The sequence below is a fragment of the Gossypium hirsutum genome, chromosome D01, assembly GCF_007990345.1.
Source record: "Gossypium hirsutum isolate 1008001.06 chromosome D01, Gossypium_hirsutum_v2.1, whole genome shotgun sequence".
In the NCBI taxonomy this organism is placed as follows: Eukaryota; Viridiplantae; Streptophyta; class Magnoliopsida; order Malvales; family Malvaceae; genus Gossypium; species Gossypium hirsutum.
This window is the reverse complement of record NC_053437.1, coordinates 56,049,515-56,067,020: the sequence shown is the minus strand read 5'-3', so window position 1 is coordinate 56,067,020 and position 17,506 is coordinate 56,049,515. Positions and strand designations below refer to the sequence as shown.

General features: G+C 32.0%; 1 protein-coding gene across 1 annotated transcript; it reads left to right on the top strand.

The window, feature by feature from the left end:
* The first annotated feature begins 14,565 nt into the window (after positions 1–14,565).
* Positions 14,566–17,506, top strand: LOC107921211 (pentatricopeptide repeat-containing protein At4g35130, chloroplastic). Its single transcript, XM_016851094.2, has one exon. The coding sequence runs from the start codon at positions 14,722–14,724 to the stop codon at positions 17,131–17,133; it is 2,412 nt and encodes an 803-aa protein (XP_016706583.2). The 5' UTR covers positions 14,566–14,721; the 3' UTR covers positions 17,134–17,506.

Sequence of the window (17,506 nt, the reverse complement as noted above, 5' to 3'; positions counted from 1 at the left end):
TTCTCAACAATTTAGCAGAAGGCTAACTTCATACTTCTCTTATGTATTTAATGGGTGAAATAAATTAGCATCAAAGTGCAGATATGCTAATTTAATACAAAATTTCTCTGTTATTAGATTTTATAATTTTAATGCATCCATTTTTATTAATTTGTAACATAAAATCATAACAGTCTAAGAAAAGGGCTGAGAGAGGGCTTCGAGGGGGTTGCGTACTCCTTGATGAGAGAAATGTCAATTCTCCTAGTATTTGAGGGATGCGGACATTGGAAGTATAAGAGAGACATAAAATCTCATTGTGAAATTTGATTATTAAAATCTCTCTTTTTCATAGTGGATTCTTAGATTTCTCGAAAGTGAGCAGTGAAGAGAGTTTGTAGATTTTGAGTTCAGAGCCAAGTGTACTTTCCATTGGGGGTCTTGGGAGCTTCGCCAATACATGCACAACATGCCTTCTTGAGCTTTGAAGCACAAGATCAGTCTTGATCATAAACATTCTTTAGTTTACAAGTTTCTCTGATAAATCATGAAACATCTTATGAATAGTTGATATTTTTACTCCCGACAAGAATAAATCCATCATTAAGTTCCATCTTTCATCATCAATTTAATTCCATTTTTTTTTAATTTCTTCAATTAAGTCAAAATCCTTAATGAAAACTGTGCAATACCCGATCTTTTCAAACTGAATTTACTCCAAATGGATTGTTTGGTCTAGGGTTATGCATCATATAATATTAACTAGGGTTTAAAGAATAAACGTTTAACTCTCTCTTCTCTTCTAGTCTTCTTCTTGTTGCCCCTGCCTCTCCCACCTGTAAGTTATTTTCTATTTTTTTTCCCTAACATTTGGCACTTATAAATAATGCCTTTGATTTATAGTTAAAAATATTATATAAAAATAAATAGAAAAAATATAATGTTGTCTCAAATGAATATTTTAATTCTTTTGCATGCAAATGTTCATCTTCCTACCTTTACCTAAAGGGAGAGCATTCTTATGTTCGAGAAATGTTGATTTTTCTAATTAAGAAGCAGAGGTAAGAGTTATCTGAAAAATAAACTTGAAATCGATGTTGATAGAAGATTAAACACAAATCTTTTATTACTTCAACTATAGTTCATTAAGAGTATAGATATAAATATAGGATTTTTTTTTTGGTATTTTTCACATTTATTTTAGGTTCATGTTCGGGGTTTGTAGTTGCCTCTCTTAACAACATCATCTTTAAGGTTCAAATCATGTTCTCTCATTGAAAGTGTAACGTGTCTTATCAATGCACCCAATACTTGTTGGTATAAATATAAGATAATCGAAGATTGTTTTAAATGAGTTATTTAATAGTTTCTGAATTATAATTTTTAGGGTAGACTACATTATAGGGTCACCCAATTATCGCCCCTTTTTCAGTTTTTGTCACTCAGCTATATTAATTTCTTTTATTTGATCACCCAACCATTTTCCTTTTTTTTTTGTCATCCCACTATCACTTTTTTTTTTATTTGATGAGATTTTTTTTCCAATTTCAATAATTGCAATTAAATCTCTTGTGTATAGTTATAATCTATCTCAAATCTAAAATAAAAACTCAAAACAATAAAATTTATTTCAGTGAAAATTTTTATTCAAATAAATTGTTTCCTAAACTTTAGCAGGGTATTCCAAGGTATTCAAGTTCTCAAGTCAACTGGCCATGCTTTTGATTTTAATTTGGAATAACAAGGACACCCCCATTGCCAGCAGCTTAATTTCTTAGGGCTAAGAAACCCCTATGCCTTGGGTGGCAAGTAAAGTGCCCATTTTATTGGGCTACCTTAACTTAAATTGGATAAAACAATCAGCCCAATAATTAACTTAGCCAAATATTTATTTAAGTAATGAATTAAATAAAACGTTCATATAATTTTAATTATTAAATTAAAGTTTATTTATATAATTAAATATTTTCCATAAGATAATTTTAGTTCCGTTAAAATCATATCAATCTTATATTATTAAAAATTTATGTGCAAACTTATTTAATTATAAAATTTTCAATTCTAAATAAAATTAATTATGATGATGATTTAATTTAATTTAATTTTTTTACTTTTGACTTAATTATTTAATTTATTCATACAATTAAGTAATAATCTAGAGAAATTAAAGTAACACTAGGTCATCTCTTGCTACCATGAGAACATGCATTAATATAATTAGAAATGCACATAATCTATTTCTTTTATTGATCTATTTATTAGTTAAAGTTTTACATGCAGTTCATGTAGAGTTGTAGTGAACTAGTGGAGTGGTCAATTGGATATGTAACACTCATAACCCCGATCCAGTCGTCGGACCCAAGTTACTGAATGCTACAGTCATAGTCGGAATAGAACACATTCAATTCACCTTGATTATCTCAAATAAACATAGAATACTTCATAAATGCATAATTAGTACTCAAATTTAACAAAAAAAAATCACCCAAACATAGTCAATTCAATTTATGATTAGCAATTACGTCATTTCTCAAATCATATATTGGTTTATGTATGCTCCAATCCCATCCAGAATTTAACTAAGACTAATTTGCATCATTCTCAAAATTTCAGTTCAATTATAAATCACAAAAATTCAGAGCTCAATTTAATCATCATAAGTCAATAGTCAATCATTAATCATAGCATTCATACAAAACAACCTTAAATCGAGCCTATGGGATCTTAAAAATAGTTTGGAAACAGTCAGGGACTAATCTGAAACAAAATAGAAATATGTGGGAAAAATGAAAACAAAGGTCACACAGCCGTACGGCCAGGCCGTATGGCTCAGGAACATGGTGGTGTGGCCAAACCATGTATAGCTCGAAATTAGGGTCACACGACCGTGTGCGACTCGTAATAGGGTCACACGACCGTGTCTCCAAGCCGTGTAACAGACTGATACTATGTGGAAAAACATGCACCTAAAAATCAATAAAACACACGGCCGTAACGGATTCTAAATGTCCGTAATATCCGTAACGGATTTTGAATGTTGTTTTCTTTACATTTATGACTTTAACTCACAACTGTTAGTAACCAAGTCGAAGATCTATCTTCAAGAACATTGTAACACCTTTTAGCTGATCGAATAAATCTTCAATACAAGGCAATGGATATTCACTCTTTATCATGACTTATTCATCTGCCGATAATTTATATACAATCTCTTCGACTTGTCTTTCTTTTTCACAACAGAGTAGCACCTCAAGGTGATATACTCGATCAAGTAAAACCTCTGTCAATTAATTCTTGCAACTGAGCTTTTAATCGATTAAAACCATTTTGTACAGAGCAATAAAAATTAGAGCAATTCCAAACACTAATTCTATAGCAACTCGACTTCTTATTTTGGCAGTAAACTCGACAATTTCTCAAGAAAAGCTTTTGTAAACTAGTAAACTATCGATAACTACTCAACTTTCATTTCAGATACTCTAAAATCCAAAAATATGAGCTAAAATGCATTATAGCCTTTTCAGATCAATTTCCGTGTGGATATCGTTGAAATCATATTCAAAGCATAATCAGTCTTAGCCGATTCAACAAAGATCAATTCTTTGTTCTAACATCTCAAATCAATTCATTTCTAACAACAATTCACTACTACCGCATGAACAATCAGCTAATCCATTCCCAATATAACGTCAAATTCATTAAAAAATAGTAACATCAAATCAACAGGAAAGTCATAACCCTAAATTCTCAATGAACACTGTTTGCAAACCAAATCAACTATAACACTTTAGCCTAAAGAGTTCGTTACTTTAACAACATATTCAGGTGATACAAGCGTAAACTCTTTTCTGTTACTAACTTAATACATATATAAATGTGTCTCAACCCAAAGTCAATTAATGCATATACTGTAACATCAAAGGTAGGAAAGGTACCAGCAATAACATCAAGAGCTGAGACCTCTACGCACACTCGGATCACATAAACTCTAGCGAGAGCTCAAGCTTTAAATCGAACCGCTATGTCTTTTGTTTCACTTCTATTAACTCTAGTTGTGCCTCAATTTTCTGGTCATTTGCCTCTCATAGAAGTAACAACAGGTTTTGCATTTTGATCCCTATTTAACTCAGTTCAATTCAATAATTTTTCTTGAAGTGATTAGGAGATCCACCATTAAAGTAGGATATGTCTTTCAATCTATACACTCTAAAGTAATTCTGGCCACAATGACTGTATTATGGTCTATAAACATTTTTTACACTATTTATACTGGTTACTGAAGTCATCGGTGGTCTCTCATGACTCTATTTCATTCTATCTCTACTATAAAACCCTGATGGCACTGAAAACGACTATTTGGTTCTTTCATTTTTCTTTAGTGGAAAAGTAAAAAACGTTCTAAATACATTTCATTTATTGAAGTCTCAAACTCTTGTCTCGCTTTATCTTTTGTGATAACAAATTTCTTCCATTTTTTGAGCCTGATCAAATAAAATTATGAACTCACAAAATTTCATTGCATTCACAAGCATTTTAATCACATTATTCAATCCATCCTCGAAACAAATACACAATTCCTCTTCAATCGGTACAATTTTATGAGCATATTTACTAAACTGAACAAACTCTCGCACATATTCTGCAACTAGTCTATTTCCATGCTTCAACTCAAGGAATTCATTTTTCTTATTATCTAAATATCGTTTGCTGACATGTTTCTTTCGAAATTCAATTCAGAAGAAATCCCAGTTAATCTGTTCTTTCAACACCATAGTAGTTAAAGTCGATTACCAGTGAGAAGTCTACTCTTTTAACAATGACACAGCACATATTAGAAAGTCTTCAGAAAGACATAACATTTCAGCTAGAACTATCCGTGTTTGCTAACCAGTACTTGGCTCTGGCTGAATCATCACTCACTCTACCTCTAAACTCTTTGGCCCAATATTTTCAAATTTTATCAATAAAAATCTGATGAATATTCTGTCGTATAGGAATGTGTGAATGAGGGGGTGGAGATTGTTGAGCCACCAGATTAACTCTCAAATTCATGTTAAACATGTCATTCATCATACTGAAAAATATACTATGAACATCTTCTCTAGGCCCTTAAAACTCGGGCACATTATGGGCAACCCCTTAATTGGTGGTTGGAACATAGCTCTGTACTCCGTCGGAGTCCGCTCAATTGGATTCAGTTAACATCTCTAATCTATAAAATAAGTCAAACTGATTGGGAGTCATCACACTATCACATGTTATAAAGTGACATGTATTTCTAGACTCAATACATGTTATGTTCAGTCCTAGAATCGACGAAAACGTAGCTCTGATACCACTAAATGTAACACCCATAACCCAATCCGGTCGTCGGACTTGAGTTACAGAATGCTACAGTCATAGCCGGAATAGAACACATTCAATTTACCTTGATTATCTCAAATACACATAGAATACTTCATAAATGCATAATTATTACTAAAATTTAACAAAAGTCATCCAAACATAGTCAATTCAATTTATGATTAACAATTATGTCATTTCTCAAATCATATATTGGTTTATATATGCTCCAATACCATCCAGAATTTAACTAGAACTAATTTGCAACATTCTCAAAATTTTAGTTTCAATTATAAGTCACAACAATTCAAAGCTCAATTTAATCATCATAAGTCAATAGTAAATCATTAATCATAGTATTCATACAAAAACGACCTTAAATCGAGCCTATAGGACCTCAAAAATAGTTTGGAAACAGTCAGGGACTAATCTGAAACAAAACAAAAAATGTGGAAAAATTGAAAACATGGGTCACACAGTCGTATGGCTAGGCCATGTGACAAAGCCCAGGTCGTGTGGCTCAGGAACATGGTCGTGTGGCCAAATCATGTACAGCTCAAAATTAGGGTCACACGACCGTGTCGCAGGCTATGTGTCTGACCGTGTGCGACTCGTAATAGGATCGTACAACCGTGTCTCTAGGTCGTGTAATAGGCTAATATTGTGTGGAAAAACATGCACCTAAAAATCAATAAGACACACGGCCATAACGGATTTTGAATGTAAGGGGCAAATTTAAGGGGGCATGCAGTGACCTTCACCTCCCAAGAATTTAAATCATGCAATTTATTCCATTTATGAATAATAAAAATTTAAGTTAATATATGGTAAAATTTCACTTTGACTTTCAAAAAATAATGTTTTTATTTAGTCCCTTTAAAAATGATGAAATAAAAAATTAATAAATGATAAAATTATATTTTGACCTCTTAAATTTTTATAATTCAATTTCGGCCCCACTAAAAAAATTTATAGATTCGCCCCTACCATTAGCCAGATAAAAAACTTAGCTATGCATGGAATTTAAACACTCAATAGCAATAATATCAAGATTCATCATCATTTGTGTAATAAAAAGAAAGAAAATAAATTTAGTGATACTCAATGATAAATGTAGGCTGAATAGTATTCTCTATTTGAGAGTGTAATATGTTTTACTATTACATTGGACACTTGTTAGTTCTTTTTAATTCTTTTAACACGGTAAGAAACTTAAAAGAAAAATATAAGGAGAAACTTAATACAACAATTATTAGTTAATACTACGAATTTGAACTTAACAATGTGTTTATTATTAATATTATTAATATGTTTAGAAATTCATATATTTCTGAAAGATAATCTCTCTTTCTCTTTTGGAGATATGTATTACAAATGGCAAATGGAAATATTTTTAAAAAAAAATGGAATAATATTTTTAAAATATAAAAATACAAAAATTCTCAATTCAACCCCTATTCCAATCATTTCTCCAATGATTAATGGTTATGAGAAACGACGACAGCTCAGACTCCCATTATTAATCTACCTGATAGATAGAAGACTTGCCAATATTACACAATTTTATTTTATTTTTCTTCAAGCCCTTATATAAAATCCCAAACTTGTCAGATCATGAGAAGGCGTAAAGTTTCATGGTATTTGGGGACTTGGGGGGAAAATTGATAATTGTTCTTAATCATTGATAATCTCTATTGTATATTTAAAAAAAGAAAGGAAGAAGGCATAATTAGAGGTTGGTGCATCGTATTAGTATAAAAAAATGTGTTAATTAAACACGCAGGTAGGATATCAGAATTAAAGTTAGCTGAGATTATTAGAATGATTGATCACAAAACACAGCTATTTCACAGCTCAACTATTTGACAATTTTCATTTAGACCAATGTTTCTGAATTGCTTTCATATGTGCCCACCCTAACAATGCCATGTCCTTAATATAATAATATATATTTCGTCCATATATCTACACGGAATAATCATACACTTGCTGATACATTAATTCTACAGAATTCTCAGGACCCTCCCTTCACGTAAACGAGTTGCTAAATTCAGCTCAACAACAAGGTTTTGTTCTTTTCTTTTCTTTTTTGCCTGAGAAGTTGGCTTTAATCTATGTTTTGGGATAAGAAACTTGAATAAATAAATAAATAAATAATGGTGCAAAAAATTAAAAATTACTTATAGGGATTGTTTCAATTTACAAGAAAACGAGTCTGGTTGACAAATGAGGTAAGCTAAGGCTCTCAATGCTGATCCATGATTGGCCCTTTTGACTTTTTAGGACATGTCACGTGTGATTTTTTTTCTTTTTTGCGAGAGTTTTCGATGAGTATATTAAGTTTATTAAAGTTGAAGTTGAATTCGATCTAACTCCCAAAACCTTTTAATATTAATTTTTTTATTTATAAAATTTAAATTTAGACATCAAACTTTTTAGGGTTATATACTGAGCTAGGTTAACAAACATTTTAGGTACTCTACCAACAAGATCAACGACTAGTAGCCAGTTATTTCAGTTGTAACTCAAACCCATTTTTTAATATTTAATTAGCCAGCCTTGCATTGAGGTGAAGTTTCAATGTTATATAAAGGCCTTGAGGTACAGGACGATAATCAATATTAACCCATAGAAAAAGAAAAGCATAAACATGGAGGGAAAGGCATCACCAAAGAGAGAATTCAAACAGTCCAAAAACCGAAACCAGAAAGCACTGCGATGCAATTTGTTAGAAGCCATTGCAAAGGCTAACAATGGAGGTGGCACTACTGTTGTGACTCATCACATCAACGAGGATGGTGTATTGAGGGTGAAGATTGTTGTACGGAAGCAAGATTTGAAGCAAATGCTGGGAAGGATTAATGGCGATGACAGTAAGATTAATACGAATTATCCATCACCACCATCACCATCTCTATCAGTTGAACAACGGTTAAACCTTCTTCGAAAAAAACATGCTATGAAAGCCGGTAATGCAGTTAAAAAGAGCTTCCATTGTTGGAGTCCTCAACTTCAAAGCATTCCTGAAGAATGAAGAAGTCTGGTATGGTACATAAAACTTGTTTAATGTGTGTACTAAAAAGTTGTAACATTTTGTAAATTATATCTAATCATTGTGTAACTTTTTCATGTACATTTTCTTCATCATTTGGGGAAGGGGAAGAGTGACACTGGATTCATTTAAACAATATTTGTGTCACTCCGACTGTAATATTGTCAGCTTTTTTATGTACATGACATTCTAATACTTTTATTTCTTTGGAATTTAGCAATAACACTGCATTGGGTGTTCGTTTTTCTGCAATTTGAGAAAGGTAGACTTCAGTATAGATATACTTCAGCCATATAGAGTATTTCATCCTTAAAGAACAAAGCCCAAGCTTATCTTTCAATTACCAAATATTTTTAAACTCTAATCCTAAATATATTCGAAAATAAAAAATATATATATTAAAAAATAAGTCCTTTAAGCAATGAGAGTCAACATTTCAAATGGCAAAATTCGGCTCATCTTAAATGAATAACATTGACTGCACCCCCGAGCAGAAGCTGAAGGGTGCAATGTCTTTGCTTTGCGATGAGGCGTATCAATGGTGGTTGACAATTAAAAAGGGTACTCAACCGGATCAGATTACTTGAGATCATTTTAAGAGCACCTTCCAAAGTAAATATAGGGGGCAAGTTATGTGGATGCTCGTAGACGCAAGTTTATGAGCCTTACTCATAAATTTTGTTAGTACTCTATTCGTAAGTTGTAAATTTAGTTTTTATATTTAAATTTGATAATTTTTAGTTTTTTATCTTTTGAATTTTAAAATTTTAGTTTTTATCAAATGATAGTTGTTAAATCCATTACGTTAAGTCATGTTATTTTCAAAATTTAACATGACAAACATATTATCACAAATGCAATGTCATATCAATTAATCATTTCAAAATATTATTTGAAAAATGTCAATTAATAGATTTAACTATTGTTGTTTGTGTCACTATTGAAATTATGAAAAGTATAGGTACTAATAATTATCCAATTGAAGAATACAAATTAAATCTATAACTTTTCGCGTAGCATAGGACTAATAGTAGAATTTAATCAAATAGGTTTTAACTGTTACGGTTTGAATTAAGACTAATCTTTCAAATCTTAAAAAGTACATGAACTAAAAAAAGGATACAAATTAAAATTTATCAAATTAAAATATAATATATGCACAGTAGAATTAGTAATAAGAGAATTTGACCTTTAAATAATTGTTCGTTCTATTATGTTTCACTAAATTATCACAACTTTAAAAAAAATTAGTGAAATGGTATTGTTTTTTTTTTTTTTAATTTGGTAAAATAGCCAAGTTTTGATGAAGAGATACCCCACGTCAACGAAAAGCGTGCCTCACCATCATTACTTTTGGAAAGCACAAATGACGGGGCATATTTTTGTTTACGTGACATTATTTGTCAGTTTTTTTTTATTTTCAAATATTTTCGTGTGAAATTGATTGGGTTTATGTTTGATTTATATAATCTTTTAGATTTTTTTTTGCTGTAATTTTGAATAATGTCATTTTTTAATGTCCAAACTTGCATTCTCACATTGAGAGATTAGGAACGAATATACGAAGTGAACATGTTGGCTTCGAGTTTAGTTCTCTCTTGTTCCTGTTGCCTCTTTGGTTATCTTTCTAATTTATTTATTTAATTATACTCTTAGTTTTAAAAAAAATAATATTTATTTGGATAATTATTTGGTACACGTGTAAAGGAAAGTTTTATTCCACAAGAAAGTTGAGATTTTGCCACATATTTTTTTTTTAATTTTTAAATATAACTTAAGAATAATGACAAAATCTCAACTCCGCTTGTGGAATAAAAAATTTTCACTTTCAGTGTATCAAATAATTCTCATATTTATATATATTAATTTGTATAACCCTTAAAAGTAGAAGTGATCATAGGTTGAGTTACCTGGCCCGGCCCGACAGCCAGTCCGAAAAATGGGAGGGTTTAGGTAAAAATATAGGCCCGAAATACAAGTTTGGGCAAAAAACGAGGCCCGTTTAGAAAACAGGTCAGGCCTCGAGTAAAAATTTTTTGGCCCGGGCCTCGGCCCAAATTACATATTAAATATATATATTTTTTATTTTTAATTAAATATATATTTTTATTTTTAATCAAATATATATTTTATATATATTTAATATGGGCCGGGCCGGGCCAGGCTCGGGCTTAGCAATTTTCTTTCAGACTGGGCCGGACTCAGACCTAGAAAATGGGCCTAAAATTTTGTCTGGACCCAGCCCATAATTAATTTTAATTTCATTGTTATAAGATCCAATCCATAAAACACAATGTAAATAACAAAATTATTAGAAGGACTGATAAGTACTCATAATCCATATATTTTGGACTTTACTTTTTATTTCTGTTCAAGTAAAATATTATGTTTTAGCTTCATTTGCATGCTTAGTGTCACATTTGCATATATTAGCATTTTTATTCTAATTTTATATTATTAGCATTATTAATTTATTTGGTGTTTCATTATTCCAATTAGGTGCATATGAACTTGGAATGCAAGTTTGAGGACCAATGGAGGTGAAATGAATAATCAAAAATGAGCAAAACATGAAGAATTAAAGGAAACACAAGTGGGTCGCGGCTCAAAACTATGGAGTCGTAACCCCAGATCTGGAGCCACGGCACAGTCGCTTGTGATCCCCAACGCCTCGACGCAAGATACGATGCCCCAGCACCTCGATACCACCCCCATTCAATGTTTACTCGCCCCCCGACGACCTTCCGCGCTCCCATACTGACAGAGACCCTCCCAACTCAAATTTTTCAATGGTTTTGGTGGAGTGGACAGCCCGAACTCGTGTTTTAAGGGTATATTAGTATTTTAAAATTTTATATTTGATATTATACCCTATATTTGACCTCCTAAAAGTTGTTTTACTCGCTTTGGTCATTTTTTCTATTTTTCTTCGAAATCAAGCGTAATAAAAGATACGTTTTTACAATAGATCAAGAAAGCGACTTTAGAAATTTAGTAAGACCGTTTTAATTTGTTATTTGATTTTTTTTCTCATTAAATTCTAGTTGTTGTTGGACTTATTTGTTGAACACAAGAACAAGAGAGATAGATGCAACTACGACATTAATTCTTGTACTACATAGTTAATTTTTTTAGTCTTGCGTTGCTATATACTTGTTTTGTTGTAGTGAACACTTTAACAAAACGAGTCATTGTACTTTAAAAGGAACAAAGGATGGGTCTACTTAAATATAATTTTTGACTACTTTAACATGGAAGTTTCTTAATTCTTCGCTTATTTTTAGAACATTAAGGATGATGTTAGATTTAAGTATGGGGGAATCGAGTCGAGTCAAATTAGTTTGCATGAATTTTTAGCTATTTTTTTTATTTTTTTGCATATTTTATGTCTTCAATTTTTGCATAATGCATGTAGTTTGCATGAAATATTAACTCAAAGAGATTTTGAAATATTTTTATATGTCTATGAGATTAATAAATTTGTCATACTGAATATTTTCAAAACCTAAATGGTGAATTTGTATAGAATTTGTAACATTGATTTATGTTAGGATGTTTGCTAGAACAATAGATACTTCATATCTGAATTCACGGTTCTTTTCTATTGATATGCTTCCTATAATCAATTTTCAAATTTTCGAGAGAATAATTTTGTTTGGAACATACTTACAAAGAATGATCTAGGTGAACTTTTGATATGTTCAAGCTTGAGTATTGGATTGAACATTGATGAATGTCCTTAATTGGATAATCTTGATAGTAAGCATGAGAACCGATTACTCTACTATCTAAGCTTCAAAAAAAATTAGTGACCCAGCTGAGTAATCGAGAGTAGGTGCTTGGTTATTATTTACCTTCACGTCAAAAGGTTCAGTGCTTCCTAGTATACTCCGCTGATGTAGATATGAGTAAATTCAAAGACTGTTTAGGTTTGATTATGTAACAATCTGATTTTCAATGGTGCCAAAAACAATAGTTTCAGAACTCCGTTCTCCGATAATCGAGTCCGTAAATATTAATTATTAATATTTACGAGTCAATTATAGTATTATATTAGATTTTGGTTTAACGAATTTGTTAATTGAATAGTTAGTTAATGTATAAGTGTTTTGATCCTAAAGATAGTGGTGTTGGAAAATGAGATATCGGGACCTCGTTTCCGTAAACTGAACCCGTAAAATATTTTATTAAACATTTACGGAGTTATTGTATAGGTGAATTGAATTTTGGATAGGTAATTTTGTCGAATTAGTGACTAATTAAGGTACAGGAACTAAATTGTAAAAATGGTAAAAGTTAATCGCTATAAATTTTTAAATAACCAAAGGACCAAAGGAACAATTAGCCCCTTATTAACAAATAACCTTTTAACGGTTGCTTAGGAATTTAATTTATCAGTAGTCTTAAAAACAAAAAAAAACTCAATTTTAACCAACAAAAGCACAGTCAAGGTTTATTTAAGTTAGATTTCATGTCCACACTACCCAAATAATCATGCAGTCGTCACAAATATTAGAAATCAATCAATTGACTAATTATTAAATTGACAAATCAATCATTCTAAGCTATTAAATACCAGTTGAATATTTAACAAACTAGAACAATTTTAATCAAACTAGAAGACATGCAAATACTAAGTAGTAAAGAAAAATTAAGAGCAATTTGATCTCACAAACTTGTAGAATCAAACTCCAAATATTACTTCAAATCGAAAAGAAATTTAGAAACCCATAAAGAAAACAAAACACAAAATCAAAATAAAATTAAGAGCGGTTATGTCTCTCTATCGACCTAATAATGTCTATTTATAGGGAAAAAAAATAATACAATGAAGAAAATACAAAAATGCCCTTGAATACATAAAGCAGAATTTTTCTAGATTTTTTGATATTTTTCTCATCAAACTTTCATTCCTTGTTTGGTGTCTCCTAAATTTTTTGAGCTTTAATCATTAAATAACTTTAATTAGATAGTTCAATTTCATTCAAAATGGTATATTAAGAGCCCAAAGTAAAGGTTGTAGCTCAAGTTATGGTCAAAATACTGAAATTACATTAAGTTGAAAATTCAAACAAGAATAAATTTTAAGCTCGTTTTCTCCAATTTTTCATTATCAAAGATCAAACCAAAATCCCTCATTTAAATCAAATATAAGCGTAATCAATTTAAATAAAAATAGTGTAATATAAATAAAAAATATTTGCAAGAAAGTAAATACTCATTTTAATTAAATATTGAGACAATCAATTGAAGTAAAAAAATATAAATGAAAAATGAAAAAAAAAATAATGAGAATAGAATATCGATCCCAGGGAGGTTTCAATCTCAACCACCACTTCGATTCTTTCTCTGCCGTCTTCGGCTCTATCCCAGAGAAGTGTTAAATAAAATAAAAAGGAGTTACATACCATCGAAAGGTGCATCCGCCTTTGGCTTCGAATTTCTACCCAAGTGACCTCTTCCGATGGTAGTAACTATGATGGTTAGTTGCTAAAGTTTTTTTATTCGGTTTTGTTGAGGTTAGACTCTGGCCGCTGTAAGCACGTGGGATTTTGTATTACATTTTTGGCTTAACAACAAATTTGGCCACTAATATTTACACGTTTTGTCAAAATGGTCCTAATTGTAAATTTGAGTTTTTTTTTATCATCAACCTTTTTTTTTTCAATCTTCTTTTTTCTAACAAATTTAATGAAAGTACCATTAAAAAAACGAATGGGGATGATGGAGAATTTCATATGCGGAATATTTTTAATGAGATGTAACTTATTACTTAAATAACCCATTAAGATAATTACATGTGAAAAATAATAAAACAAATAAATAATACATTAAATTAAAAAAAAACTCTTAATTTAAGAAAATAGATGTAATTATCTAAAAAAAAATTAACTCAATAGAAAAACTTCTTAATAAACGAACGTATGAAAGATGAAAACCTTTTAAAAGAAAAGAAAATTTGAAACCTTGAATTTATTTATTATATCTATTAGAAAAAGTAGATTAGAAGAAAGAACGAAATTTGATGGTAAAAAAAAGACTAAAAAATACAATTAATGCCATTTTAACAAAATATGCAAACCTTAGAAATCAAATTTGTCATCAAACCTAAATTTTTTCTAAGCTTTTTTGTGTGCCTACCTATATATATTTTTGCATGAATTTTATTTTGGCGGCCGTTTTAATTAATAATTACTAAAATAAAATCTGGTTTGAAAAGAAGCCGCTACTGAACAGAATTAACGGTTACACTGGTACAATTTACAATACAGAGAAATCTAAAGAGAAAAACATTTGATTTCTAATGGCAATATCTTCAACTGCTGAATCTTGAAACAAACCTCAAAATGGCTGCAACTCTACTTCTTCACTATTTCAACGCACCTAGAATTGTTTCACTCAACCACTTCGAACCCCCCAAGACAAACCCTTTTGCTGTAACCCGACCAAGATTCTCAAAACCAAATCAACTCCAAACAACCCATTCCAAAGCTTCAAACATCTTAGCCGAACCCACCCATTTCACACTCATAGATGCTCTTTGTTCCTTTATTGATTCCGGGTCCATAGAAAATGCACTCTACTTGTTTGAAGAAATGAACCACTCGGACACCTTCACCTGGAATATCATCATTAAGGGTTTAGCCCATAAAGGGTTGTTCAAGGAGGCAGTTAGTTATTTCCGTAGGATGGAATTTGAAGGAGCTAGACCGGATAAATTTACTTACCCATTTGTGCTCAAAGCCTGTGCTGGGTTATTGTCTTTGAAGGAAGGGGAAAAAGTTCATGCCAAATTGATTAAGGTTGGATTAGACTTGGATGTTTATGTTTGCAACTCTCTCATTTCTATGTATATGAAAGTTGGGTGCGTTGAATTGGGAGAGAATGTGTTTAAGGAGATGCCTGTGAGAGATTTGGTTTCTTGGAATTCTATTATTTCTGGCTACCAATTTGTTGGTGATGGTTTGAGTTCGTTGGTTTGCTTAAGGGAAATGGTTTTGATAGGAATAAGGCCAGATAAGTTCAGTTTTATTAGTGGTCTTGGGGCTTGTTCTATTGAGGGTTGTCAAAGAAATGGGAAAGAGATTCATTGCCAGGTTATTAAAAATGGATTTGAAATGGATTTTATGGTTGAAACGTCGCTTATAGATATGTACGGGAAGTGCGGTAATGCGGTTTATGCAGAGAGGGTGTTTGAGATGATCGTTAACAAAAATACTGTTGCTTGGAATGCTATGGTTGCTGGGTATGTTTCTAATGCTTGTTTCTCTGAGTCATTCTCTTGTGTTAAAAAGATGCAAGAGGTTGGTAAGTTGAGGCCAGATGGTATTACAATGATAAACTTACTTCCAGCTTGCGCACAAATGGGAGCCCTCTTGATGGGCAAGTCTATTCATGCTAGTGCAATCAGAAAAGGGTTTCTCCCTCATATAGTGTTGGAGACTGCTCTGGTTGACTTTTATGGAAGGTGTGGGACCTTGAAACTGGCTAAACATGTCTTTACGCGAATCAATGAAAAGAACTTGGCGTCGTGGAATGCAATGATTGCTGCTTATGTACAGAATGGACAGTACTCAGAAGCCTTGGATATGTTTCAAGACATTTGGTACAAATCTGTTAAACCTGATGCGATAACATTTGCAAGTATTTTACCAGCATATGCTGAATTAACCTCCTTGAGTGAGGGTAGGCAAATACATGCTGTTATTACAAAATTGGGGCTTACTTCTTCTAATACCATCATCTCAAATACGATTATTTACTTGTATGCTAAGTGTGGAGATCTCCAGACTGCAAGGAGATGCTTCGATGGAATGTTTCGTAAAGATGTTGTGTCATGGAACACAATCATTATGGCTTATGCCATTCATGGGTTTGGGAGAATTTCCATCCAGTTGTTCCATGAAATGATAGAACATGGTATCAAGCCGAACAAGAGCACTTTCGTTTCTCTATTATCATCTTGCAGCATTTCTGGTATGGTCGATGAAGGGTGGGAATACTTTAATTCAATGAAAAGAGATTATGGTATTGACCCAGGAATAGAACACTTCGGTTGTATGCTGGATCTTATTGGTCGAACTGGGAATCTTGATCTAGCTAAGCGATTTATTGAAGAAATGCCACTAGTACCAACTGCTCGGATTTGGGGTTCTCTACTAGCTGCAAGTAGAAAGGCCAATGACATAGAATTAGCAGAAGTTGCAGCCAAGCATGCTTTATCATTGGAACATGATAACACAGGGTGTTACATCTTGCTCTCTAACATGTATGCTGAAGCTGGGAGGTGGGAAGATGTAGAGAAGATCAAAACTCTTATGATTCAAGAAGGCCTAGCGAAAACAATGGGATGTAGTACAGTTGAGACAGACTATAAAATTCACAGGTTTGTTGATCAAGACAGGTCAAATGCTCAGATGAGCATGGTCAATGATGTGATGGATATCATATCGAAAATGACAGCAGACAAGGAAGATGCTTATGCTCATCGTATTACCAAGTTGAAAAGAACAGATTTGACAAGAAAACGACCTAATTTACCAGAGAATCATAGTGTGAGATGGGCCATCTCTTTCGGATTGATCTCAACAGAGTTGGGATCTCCTGTTCTTGTTAGAAAAAACATTAGAATTTGCGAGGATTGCCACAATGTTGCAAAGAAGATCTCAAAGATTACTAAAAGAGAGATTATAGTAGGTGACTCCAAGGTGTTTCATCACTTTCAAGATGGAAACTGCTTCTGTGGAGATTATTGGTGATAGCTGCTGTTCTACGCCAATATAGCCATGAAAACTATTGGAGAATGGAGATATGGTTTTTCTGTAGGGTATGAAGAGATGTGAGGAGTAGTTTGGTAAAACACCAGGTTAATGGGATAAAAAGGTATTCCATGTATTTAAAGCACGGAAACGAGGTTTGTTTTGGGGCTCAAATTTAGTGTTTGTATTTATGGGTGTTTTTGAACTCTCTGTATCTCTATGTTTATAGTGGATTTTTCTCTGTAGACAGCCGGGGCGAGACCATGTTCAATAATTTTCTCGTCTATGTCTATGTCTCGTGTTGATTAGGTTTTACACTTACAAATTCCAAACAGAAACAATTATTAATAAATAAAATGTTGGTATTTGATAA